Here is a 12,308-nt window from a genome sequence, read left to right as displayed (position 1 = left end):
TTTTTTTTTTTTTTTTTTTTTTTTTTTTTTTTTTGAGGCGGAGTCTCGCTCTGTCACCCAGGCTGGAGTGCAGTGGCCGGATCTCAGCTCACTGCAAGCTCTGCCTCCCGGGTTCACGCCATTCTCCGGCCTCAGCCTCCCGAGTAGCTGGGACTACAGGCGCCCGCCACCTCGCCCGGCTAGTTTTTTTTTGTATTTCTTAATAGAGACGGGGTTTCACCGTGTTAGCCAGGATGGTCTCGATCTGCTGACCTCGTGATCCGCCCGTCTCGGCCTCCCAAAGTGCTGGGATTACAGGCTTGAGCCACCGCGCCCGGCCAAAGGGGCTTTTATTTGTGGCATGCATTTCAAAAGAAAAAGAATGTGGCAGGGTTCTAATTCCGATTGCTTGTCTTTCCTGGTATAGAGCCCGTCCTGGAAAGCAGTTGTTATTTAGCCTAGACTGGGCAGGCATCTCTATTAAAATTGCATATTTTAAAGAGAATTGTGATTATGGGCTAATAGCTCGGGGAGGAAAATGTCCTCATCTTGCTTTCCTCTCACCCAGTGAAGAATGTGTTTGTTGATCACACAGACAGAGGACTCGATACTGCTATGAATAAATGTTACTATGATCAGATAGGTATATGGCAGCCTGGCTTTCCCGTCACCCACACCTGTGGGAGGTAGGATGTGTATAAATCCTGGAGGGCCTCACGGTGCGTGCAGGATTTCCCTCACAGAATTTCCCTCCCCAGAGAGTCCACAAGAAAGTCTGTGCCCAGTGGTTCTGGGAAATTGCTCTCATGTTCCCCCGGCCCCCTCACAATGCTGTGACGTTTTTTTCTGTAACTCCACCCAACCATGATGTAGGCCTGAATTTCCTGAGGAAAATCCCATTGTTCCAATTTGGAAGGCGCTTCCCACTGTTCTTTAGAAAGCACCAATAAAAATTAGCCCAGTGAGGAAGGTCTCCAGAGTACATGAAATGAATGAGTGAATGTTTGTCTCTTCTGAAAAACAGGTTATATAAACGATGAAAGAGGGCCCGGAGGTGACTGATGAAAGGTTAGAGATTTGGTTTTGTAGATATGGAATTTACAATCTCCTGTGTTACCAGCGTCCTTAGAACCATAGTTCAGCTGATTCTGAGGTAATTCCAAGGATCAGTCTAACACTCCAGATCACTTTGTTGAGTTCCTCCAAGTGTGTATTGGCCACTGTGATCACTCCTTTCCCTCTGTGCAGCTGTTCGCCTTCCTACTCATTCATCCTGCATCCACGCATGCTCCTTATGACCTGTGGATCCCTCTTGGTCCAACTTGCCCATCCACCTATACACTCTCTCTTGGACTCACAGCAGCTCTGTTTTCTCATGTTGTTCTTCCTGGTTTTCTTCTCTTTCCTTGGTTCTATTTTTCTCTTCTTTCTTCTCCAATTTCTTCTTAGTCCTTGATTCCTTGATTGTCTCCATTTGCTGTTTTGTTGTTGTTTTTTTTCCTTTCCTTTCTTGAGACAGGGTCTCACTCTGTTACTCAGGATGAAGTGCAGTGGCACGATGTCAGCTCACTGCAGCCTCTACCTCCAAAAGTTCAAGTGATCCTCCCACCTCAGCCTCCCAAGTAACAGGGATTACAGGCACATGTTACTGTGCCTGGATAATGTTTAATTTTGAAATGTTTTTTGTAGAGACAAGGTCTCCCCATGTTGCCCAGGTTGTTCTCGAACTCCTGGGCTCAAATGATCCTCCTGCCTTGGTCTCCCAAAGTGCTAGGATTACAGGCATGAGCCAGCTTACCTGGCCAGTTTGCTGCTCTTAAGTGTCCGTTTTCTTCCGTCTTCTCAGTTTATTTCTCCCTCTTCAGTTGTCTCTTGTTTTCTTCCATTTTATTGTTCATATATTTATCTCTCCTATTACCTCCTTTTTTCTTTCCCACTTTTTTTGCCTTGCTCTATGTATTCTTCCTCCTAAACACCCTGTACCCCCATCTTATTAGTTTTTAATCCTAACTCTTCCAAAGATCAGTACTTTTCCCTCTGCCTATAAAGAAAACCATACGGCCGGGCGCGGTGGCTCAAGCCTGTAATCTCAGCACTTTGGGAGGCCGAGGTGGGCGGTTCACGAGGTCAGGAGATCAAGACCATCCTGGCTAACACGGTGAAACCCCGTCTCTACTAAAAATACAAAAAAATTAGCTGGGCGAGGTGGCGGGCGCCTGTAGTCCCAGCTACTCGGGAAGCTGAGGCAGGAGAATGGCGTGAACCCAGGAGGCAGAGCTTGCAGTGAGCTGAGATCCGGCCACTGCACTCCAGCCTGGGCGACAGAGTGAGACTCCGTCTCAAAAAAAAAAAAAAAAAAAAGAAAAGAAAAGAAAACCATTCAAGTGAAGGTGTAAAATCCCCAACTTCAGGAATATTTTTCAAACATCAGGAGGCAGACAGCACGGTAAATGAGAAAGAGACCAGGACTGGGAATCCAAAGTCCTGGCTTCTATGTCTGGCTTTGCTACTAATCAAATACGTGACTTTTTTGCAAACCATACAACCTCTCTAAACCTTACTTTCTTCGTTTGAGCGTGTTGGACCAGCTGTCCCCAGGAACCCTCTTGGATTTATCTGAGAAGGCAAGGATAAGTTTTTCAAAGGAAGAGAAGAGGAGCAGTCAGACCGCAGTTCAGTAGACACGAGCCCCAGGACATCTGAGTGTCTTTCAGCAAGAGCTCTCTGCGGTGTTTCACTACAGTTTCTCTGCCACCTTGGGACTCTCCCCCACCCTTGTGGTGGTGGGTCTTGCTTCACTAGAAGTTCCCTCCATTCTGTGGCTGTGAAGAATCTATCACTTACCATGTGATTGCAGTGAAGATTTTTTTTTTCATTCTCTCTCTCTCTCTCTCTCTCTCTGTCTCTCTCTGTCTCTCTCTCTCTCTCTCTCTCTTTCTTTTTTGAGACAGTCTTGCTCTGTCTCCCAGGCTGCAGCGCAGTGGCGCTGTAAGCTTCGCCTTCCGGGTTCACGCCATTCTCCTGCCTCAGCCTCCGGAGTAGCTGAGACTACAGGCGCCTGCCGCCACGCCCTGCTAATGTTTTTGGTATTTTTGGTAGAGACAGGGTTTCACCGTCTCCATCTCCTGACCTGGTGATCCGCCTGCCTCGGCCTCCCAAAGTGCTGGGATTACAGGCGTGAGCCTCCGCGCCCCGGCTACAGTGCAGATATTTTATGTGAGAGGAGATCACAACTCACTCCCCAAGCCCTCAACCCTTAATACATACATGCCTCTTTCCAAATTCAACCTTTTCTAAAACTCAAGATGAGAAAACTGCTGATGAGGCTCACTTTCTAAAATACCGGAATTTGCAATATGGAGAGAATAGGTTTTTCATGTTTCTTTGTTTAAGCAATAGAGAGAAAAGAAAATTATGTTGTTTACTTTTTAGGCCATAGAGGTTTTCAGAACAACTTGAAAACATGATCAAATTAGCCAAACTTCTGACAGTTTTCAATGTAGTCTGTGATAATGGGATAATTTAGCCTCAGTTCTTTTTCTGGAATTGTGTTTTGAATGTTTGGTTTTACTTATTTACCATCAAACTTGCTGTAAGGTTATTACTGTAACTAATAGGCCTATTCCCTCATGATTGGGAGCAATTTACTGTTGTTTCTTTCACAAAGTACGGCACCATTCACTATCTATTTCCTGGCTCTTTAGTTATCAAAATTTTAAGCTCATTGCTATTCATCCCATCACAGCACTTATATGAGAGGCATGAAGCTGGCTGAATTCTGCATCATTAGGGATGACACAGTCTCCTTACATTGATACCAGCGCTTGTCTCTCACACCAATCCAAATTAAGACCAACTGAAAATAGCCAAAGTTTCCTCTTGAACTCCTTGTTGAAGACACATATGTGTTTTAGTCTGGTGGTACCCAAAATTGAACAAAAAAATGGGTGCTGCTTCTCTTAACAGTCAAAATTATGCTGCAGGATAATGTATTCATGCAGGGTCTTCCAGTCAGACCCCAAATTATCACTGCCTTCACTAGAATTTTTCTGTTTAATTCTATGGCCACTCTCCACAGGAATCCATTCTGTGTCTTACTTATAGGAGATGCTCAGTGAATGAAGGATTTATCTTCTAGAAATGCAGCTCCGATGTAGTCTGTTGAGTGAAATAATGAATCCATTATCACAGACTAAATTGAAAGATGTCTGACATCTGGAGGATTTTAATTTTGTTTCACATTGTTCTGAAAACTCTGTGGCCTGGAAAGCGAAAACTGTACTGTTTCTTTTCTCCCTATTATTTAAATAAACAAATGATGAACAGATTACAAAATGGAGGACGCTCGAGGTAAGGGAAGGAGCCCCTCGACAGGAGGATCAGGACATAGTACCAAGGGCCAGAGAAATGATTCGATAAACACTTACTATTTACCATATATTTCAGGCATGGTTCTAGGTAATCACGTGATAAGTAGTTGAAAGAACTGAAAATGTTTAATCTGCAAGAAAAGGGCAAATGTAATATCTTCAAATTTTGAAAAGAATGTGAATTAGAACTTGACTTAATTTGGTGTAGTTTTTGTGGGCAGAAATTGAATGGCTGAAAGTTACAAGAAGGATTTTAGCTTAGTATTGATACTGGATTGTTCATGGGTAGTGAGAGTTACTCATCACTGGAAGAGTTCAAGCAGGGGCCAAAAGAAATCTCAGAGATTTTATAAGGTGATTCACGCTCTGGGGAAAGGATGCCTTGGATTATTGCTGTTAGAGTACCTTCTAACTCTAGGATTCTGTGGTTCTAAGATCTGGACTCTAGCCTTGCCATTCACCTGCCATCAAGAGCAGGTTCCTCATCTGAAGGACAGGACCAAGATGTCTCTGTCTACCTTACCGGGTTGCTGTGAGGAGCGATTGTGATAAAATACATAAAGGCAGTTTTTAAGCTGTGAAGCACTAGTTAAATGTGTAGCGTATTTTAAGATTCTGTTGTATGTACAATTATTTAGCAGTCTCTCTCTCTCTTTCTCTTTCTTTTATCAGAGATAGATGATTTTCCCTCTTATTTCCCCCAGTTTGGCTTTTCAGGGAAGGTGGCAGCTGGCAGAATCCCCTGACAACAAAAGGTACAGCAAAAAGTGGAGGCCTAAAGAAAACATGTGCTAGCCCCTTAGCCTCTGAATAACGAAGTCACACCCCAGTCTGCTCTCCTTCATCTGTTTGGGAGGAGGCAGATTAGAGTCATCAGGCTCTTCCCCTCAGAAGCAGCTGTAAGGTATTTGGTAGCTGTCAGTGCTAGCAAACAGCACTTTTCTCACAGAACTACTGGAAAGAGTCCTGGCACAGAAAACTTGCTCTTGAAAGTGACACGGCCAGAGCAGTGGTCTCTAGAGGGTTGTGCCACCTCTACCTGCCACAGGTTCCATTGTCAGTCAAGTAAGTTAGAGGCAGCAGGTCCTCACCTGCCCTCTGGATCACAGCAGCCTGGGGCTGCTCCCAACTCATGTTTCCACTTCTGCCTTACAGGCCTCATTTTCCTACCCATCTTTCTGTAAAAATGAAAGTCAGGAGTCTTATGAAACTTACCATTATTCAATACAGGCTTTTGGTTTTTTTCTTTAAATTAGATAGGGTTAGGTAAGAAGTAGAGTTCTGTAGAATGTTCATAGGAAGCAACAAAAGTTGATCTCTTGATCTCTACAATAGGAGAGGATTGGGCTAGATAACTTCAAAGCTGACTTGCCCTAATATTCTAGTACGAAATGATTCAAAGGTACACCTGCCCCTCTCATGTCAGGCAGTGAGTACAGCTAAAACACTGGGAATTGATAGAGGAAAAGAAAAAAATTGAAAAGAACCCTTTGAAGTTAGACAAACGGTCCAGAGACATAGTGCTAAAATCCTCCCGCTTTTTCTTTCCACAGCTTCTAGAATTCCTCTCCAGAGCTACTCTCCAGTTATATCCAGGGGACAGGCCCCTTTGGCTCCAACCCACACGCCTGAACTTTAAGGATCATTGGACTATCTTCTCTGTGGCCGGCACAGCTCCCTTCTGTGTTCACAGAATGGCCACTGATAGGCACGCCTCTTTCCCCACCCACTGGAAGGCTCACAGGCAAGGTGAGAGAGGACACAGAAGGTGCCAACACTGTCGCTATAGTAAGGACCTTGAGTGACTTTGAGAAATTCACCCTCACAAGCCTTCCTTCAGGAGCAGGCATTGGAAGTGCAGAGGCGCAGATTCCATTCTTTACCAGCTGCAGAATCTTGGGCAAGTTGCACGGCCTCTGTGAGCCTCATCGGTAAACAGTGAGGGTAATGAAACCCACCTCACAGGGTTGTTGTGAGGATCCGATGAGTTGATTTAGGTCAGCACCTAGCACATGGCGTGGCACCAAGTAAGCACTCAATAAATCACTCAATTCCTTTCCCTATGTTGTTTCTTTGCATTGTCTGAAAGGATCAGTGGAGTCAAAGATCCAGCTTTTCACTGGTGATTATTTTTTATTTTTCAATTAAGATTCAAATTTATGGAAGTCGAAATTTAAAAACCTCGTTTTCCCTTAGACTGTGACATTTAACTTATATCTCTTTTTCTATTGATGAACCTAGTATTAAACAATAGTTTTTAGAGGAACTTCTACAAACTTAGTTTATTAGGTTTTCTTAAACATCTTAAAGTAGGTTTATAAATTTAATATATTCTATTTTCCTTTTTCTTTAAACACTTCAACAATATTTCAGTTATCTATTGCTGTGTAATATCAATTCCTAAAATAGTGACTTAAAATAGTCCTAATAATTTGTTGTGCCCATGAGTGTGGGGCCTGACTGGGCTCAGCTAGGCGGTTCTCACTCAGGGTTTCTCATGTTGTTTCAGTCAGATGGTGGTTCAGTCTAGAATCATCTCTAAGGCTTCTTCACTCACCTGTCTGGGAAGACTCAAACAGCTGAGAGCTGAAACAGCTGGGAATCCTTGGACATCTCTCCCTCTCAGTAGCTTTTTCGTTTTTGTTGCTGTGTACTTTTTGTATCACTATACCACAATTTATTTATCCAATCTACAATTGATGGGCATTTGGATAGTTTCCAGCTTGGGGCAATTACAAATAGTGCTGCTATGAACATTCTTGTACATGTCTTTCGGTATACATGTGTATACATATCTTGGATATATACCTAGGAATGGAATTACTCAGGCATTGGGTAACCCTAGAGGGCTGTTGTGGAGAGTAACCAAAGCAATAAACAAACAACAAAAAAGTACACTGGGCCAGGTGCAGTGGCTCACACCTATAGACCCAGCACTTTGGGAGACCGAGGCAGGTGGCTCACTTGAGGTCAGGAGTTCAAGACCAGCCTGACCAACACGGTGAAACCCCGTCTGTACTAAAAAAATACAAAAGGTAGCTGGGCGCGGTGGCAGGCACCTATAATCCCAGTTACTTGGGAGGCTGAGGCAGGAGAATTGCTTGAATAAGCTGAGAGGCAGAGGTTGCAGTGAGCCAAGATTTGCACCATTGCACTCCAGCCTGGGCAACAGAGCAAGACTCCGTTTCAAAAAAAAAGTACACTGTACACTGTAAATTGAGAGTCAACATAACCTGGATGTGGTGCCACTGCCCAACCTGGAGGATCACCAAGGCAGGGCTGTCATTACACACCTATGGCATATAGCAGTGGTTTCTCAAGATGAGGACCTCTTTAATCCCTTTTCTCCGCCAAAGAATCAGACCTTACATTGTCGAAGTTGTGCTTTTATTATCTAATGGTGTATGTAAGGCAAAAGACATTTGGATTTCAGTAGGATTTTTAGATAAATTTACAGGTTTTAAAAATTCGCCACAACAGTCTCTTTATATATTTGAAAAATAGCATTACATATAAGTATAAAGCAAAAACCCGTGAGAGACCATGGGGAGAAGAATTGCCTGGAGGGGGAAACTAAGTCCATCTCCAATGTTCAGTACCTCTTCTCTTTCTGTTTTTCTTTTTTTGAGACGGAGTCTTGCTCTGTTGCCCAGGCTGGAGTACAGTGGCACAATCTTGGCTCACTACAAGCTCTGCCTCCTGGGTTCACGCCATTCTCCTGCCTCAGCCTCCTGAGTAGCTGGGACTACAGGCACCCACCACCACATCTGGCTAATTTTTTGTATTTTTTAGTAGAGACGGGGTTTCACCGTGTTAGCCAGGATGGTCTTAATCTCCTGACCTGGTGATCCGCCCGCCTCGGCCTCCCAAAGTGCTGGGATTACAGGCGTGAGCCACCGCGCCCGGCCGCACCTCTTCTCTTTCTATTTTTGACACCCTGGTTTTCTGTAGACACCCATACAAATCTTGAGGTAGAAGTGAAAACAATACTGTCAGCAGTTTTATGTCTGTCGTTGTCTTTGATTTCATGCACTGACATGTGCCTCCTACTCGGAAATTTATCTGGTGATTATACTTTATTTCACTGTGGTTCACTTCTGTGATATCATCCTTCCTGAAAGTGTCTTCACCCAGCACATGATCACCAACTGTCACATGATTGCGTCACTGCCACAGGGGAGCCCAGGACACAGCACAGAAATCAGCTTAGTCCAGCCTGTAAACTGAGCCTTTGCTTAATAGCCTGGAATTGCCCTCCACCCCTCAGCCCTCAGGCTTGAAATCCTATTCACCCCTTAAACCTAATACACATGTCCTCTCCCTATGCACACTCTCCTGGCCTTCACCTCGCCCTCAGCATTGACCAATCCCCTTCAGGACTCGCAGAGTCCTCTGGGGCCACCCCCCTCAGCTCTCATCCCTTGCTAGGCACTTGAGGGCTGGGGAAGTCTTACTTATTTGCTGTGGCCCCAGCACTTCACACAGGGCCACTTGTGTGACATTTAGTTGGTAATGCTTAAATGTTGGTTAAACTCAGCTGTTAACTGCTAGTAGGACAATTCATGTGCGCATTTCGGCAAGGGTAAGGTTAACACTTGGAGTTTTAGAGATTTCTAGTTCCACTTTCCAGTTTTCTTTTCTTCTTTCCCTATTCAAACCAGCAGGAAAAGAGAGTAGTAGTTCAGGGGTTGGTGCCAAAATCCAGAGCCTTATCAGGGGGAATACACAAGAAGGGACAGATCTCAGATGCATTTTAAGATATTGAGAGACAGAGTCTGAGTATAAATTGGGGGAAGGAGGCAAACGGCTTTAAAAAAAATTTTTTTTTAGCACTGTGATGTTCTGAGTCAAAGATGACTCAGGCTTCAAGCCTGGATGATTGGATCGTGGTGGCAGCTATTACCATAAAAAGTGGAGGAATAACTGGGGAAGATGTTGATTTCCTTTTGGATGGATTGAGTTTTGACTCTTGTCAGGACACTAAGTGGACACAGAAATGCAAACAGTTGTTTTCATAGATGAGGGTAAATGCTAAGGATCAGAGAGGATTCCAAGGCCTTCTTAGGGCCTAGGAAGACTCAGGCACTGGATACTCTCATCACCCCCATGTTCTTCTTAAGGGTACGAAACCTACCTCCTCTGAGATGGTGGGGCAGGGGGGAGTTGTGATGGTCATCCCAGGGCTTGGGGTGTGCCCAAGAGTGAGATCAGATATGTGTTTGTGGCTGTGGGGAGCAGCATATGTCACTTTCAGAATGTCAGACTTGGGACCACTCAACCAGGAGATCAAGGGCTGGGTGAGAATTCAGCAATTACAGAAGATTTATGTTTCAATGTAATATCCTTTTTCCTACAGAGATTTAAAACTTTTAAAAGTTTACACATACAATTTTAAAACAAGATGAGTACATGAAGGCCATTCCTGACACTTATGAAAAGACATTAAGCCCTCCTTTAAAGTTAAGCCTCTCTGTGCCTGACTTTCTCTCCCTGCCTTTGTCTATACCACTAAGATTACTGCCTTTAATTCAATTCACGGAGCTTTTATTGTATGCTTACAATGAATTACAGTGTTTTGGGGACACAGCGAAAGAGAAAACATAGTCCCTGCTTTTAAAGACCTTACAATCTCATCATAGAGGCGTGACATACATGCAGTAAGCTATTAACCACCATTGCAAGGCAGCATAGTTACTGACTGATAGAACATATGGGTGACCAGGTTCCCTGGGGAAGATAGAAATGGAAGTGGACCCTGAATTATTGGTAGAATATAAAAGTGCGGGGGTGGGAAGGAGAAGGAACAAAAAGACATGGAGATGACATTGACCATAGTATGTTTTAGGGGAATACTGGCTTCAGCACACTGGGGAAAGTGGCAGATAATTTTAGTTAGGCAGAGTAGGGCCAGACTGAAGAACCCTATTGAGCTAATACATCTTGGTTGCAAGTGCTAGAAACCAACGTGAACAGGCTAAACTGTACAAAAACATGGTGGTTAGAGCTCAGATTCTGAAGTCAGATGGCCTTGATGTGAATCCTGATTTTATCCATTGCTAACTATAGTGGACAAGTTACTTAATTTCCTTGTCCCTGTTTCCTCATATGTAAAATGAAGTAATACATAGATTTATTGGGAATATTAAATAAGATAATTTGTGTAAGCTAACTGAAACTTTACCTAGCATATACTAACTGCTCAGGAAGTTTTATCTTTTTTGTTGATAATGTTGACGATGTTGATAATTATGATGACGAAGCGAAGGAGAACTTAAAAGGACACGGGGGTGCCTTATAGAATTCAAAGACAGAAATGCCTCCAGATTTTAATATGGGACTAGATCAGAAAGCCATCAGGGAAAGCAGAAGCCGTCAGGGACCCAGTCACCATCTTCTGTTTCTGTTTCTCTTAGGAGAACTGCAACATGTTTCTGTTTTCCAACAGAGCAGTCTTTCCTGTTTCTCTGTTCTCACAGTGGAATATGTTCGCCCTCAGCTCCTGAGTTCATATGGAACAATTCCAACTACCAGAAGACAAGTATGGCAGCCTCTTAGTTGTAATTTCAGACTTTCAGGAAGGAAATCTACCTTGTCCAGATTCAGTCATGTGTCTACTTCTGGTCCACTCACCTGGGCCTGAGGACCAGGTCATGCAGTACAATTGGGGCTGCCCATCTTCTAGATGGAGGTCAGTTCTTAGAGAAAGGAATGACTCTTAAGTTCAAAAGACGCTCAAGCTCTTTCCCTTCGGCGTGCCACTGAAGATTCTGGTGTCACCATGGGCCGCCGCCCCACTGGTGTTATCATTATTGTAAGAACAACCCAAAGCCTCTCTTCTCGCGAGGTATTCCTGATGCCAAAATTCTCATCTTTGACCTGGGGCAGAAGAGGGCAAAAGTGGTTGAGTTTCCACTCTGTGGCCACATGGTATCAGATGAATGGAGCCCTGGAGGCTGCCCGAATTTGTGCCAATAAGTACATGATAAAAAGTTGTGGCAAAGATGGCTTTCACATCTGAGTGCGGCTCCACCCCTTCCATGTTATGCACATCAACAAGACGTTGTCCTGTGCTGGGCTGACAGGCTCCAAACAGGTATATGAGGTACCTCTGAAAAGCCCCAGGGCACTGTGGCCAGGGTTCACACTGGTCAAGTCATCGAGTCAATCAGCACCAAGCTGCAGAACAAGGAGTATGCGATTGAGGCCCTGCACAGGGCCAAGGCCGAGCTCCCTGGCCACCAGAGGATCCACATCTCAAAGAAGTGGGGCATTACCAAGTTCAATGTGAATGAATGTGAAGACATGGTGGCTGAGAAACAGCTCATTCCAGATGACTGCGGAGTCAAGTACATCCCCAATCGTGGCCCTCTGAACAAGTGGTGGGCCTGAACTCATGAGGGCTTCCACTATGCTGCCCCTCCTAATGCCCAACAATAAATCCTACTTTCTGTCCACCTGAAAAAAAAAAAAAAAAAGACACCTCAAACTGACTAGGTATCTACTACTCAGTGGTCTCCAACCTTTTTGGCACCAGGGACTGGTTTTGTGGAAGACAGTTTTTCCACAGACCAGTGCAGTGCGGGGACGGTGGGGAGGGGGATGGTTTCAGGATGAAACTGTTCCACCTCAGATCATCAGGCATTAGTTAGGTTCTCATAAGGAAAGCACAATCTGGATCCCTTGCATGAGCAATTCCTAGAATCCAGTGCCACAGCTGACCTGACAGGAGATGGAGCTCCCGTGGTAATGTTCACTCACCCAGGGGTTGAGGACTCCTGTACTAGAGCACTCTAGCCTTCTGACCTGAGGAACATGATTTTTAAGATAATGTTATTCATTTAGGAATTCCAATGTCTGATAAATGACCACCGAGGTCTCAGGATCTGAGTGAGAAAATGAGTATATTCTGTACTTCAGGCTCTATTGAGGATAATGTTAAGGAAAATTCCATTCCAAATT

General features: G+C 44.3%; 1 protein-coding gene and 1 pseudogene across 1 annotated transcript in view; both read left to right on the top strand.

Moving 5' to 3' along the window:
- POPDC2 (popeye domain containing 2) overlaps positions 1–6,412 on the top strand; it is a 35,816-nt gene extending 29,404 nt beyond the window's left edge. The window contains exon 7 of the mRNA XM_025377195.1: positions 5,903–6,412. Coding sequence (XP_025232980.1) covers positions 5,903–5,988 — 86 coding nt within the window. The 3' untranslated portion in view covers positions 5,989–6,412. The remainder of the gene's footprint in view (positions 1–5,902) is intronic.
- A 3,192-nt stretch (positions 6,413–9,604) lies between these two features.
- LOC112618456 lies at positions 9,605–11,738 on the top strand (annotated as a pseudogene).
- The last annotated feature ends 570 nt before the right edge of the window (positions 11,739–12,308 follow it).

This window comes from Theropithecus gelada, chromosome 2, assembly GCF_003255815.1.
Source record: "Theropithecus gelada isolate Dixy chromosome 2, Tgel_1.0, whole genome shotgun sequence".
In the NCBI taxonomy this organism is placed as follows: Eukaryota; Metazoa; Chordata; class Mammalia; order Primates; family Cercopithecidae; genus Theropithecus; species Theropithecus gelada.
This window is presented reverse-complemented; position numbering and strand designations above follow the sequence as displayed.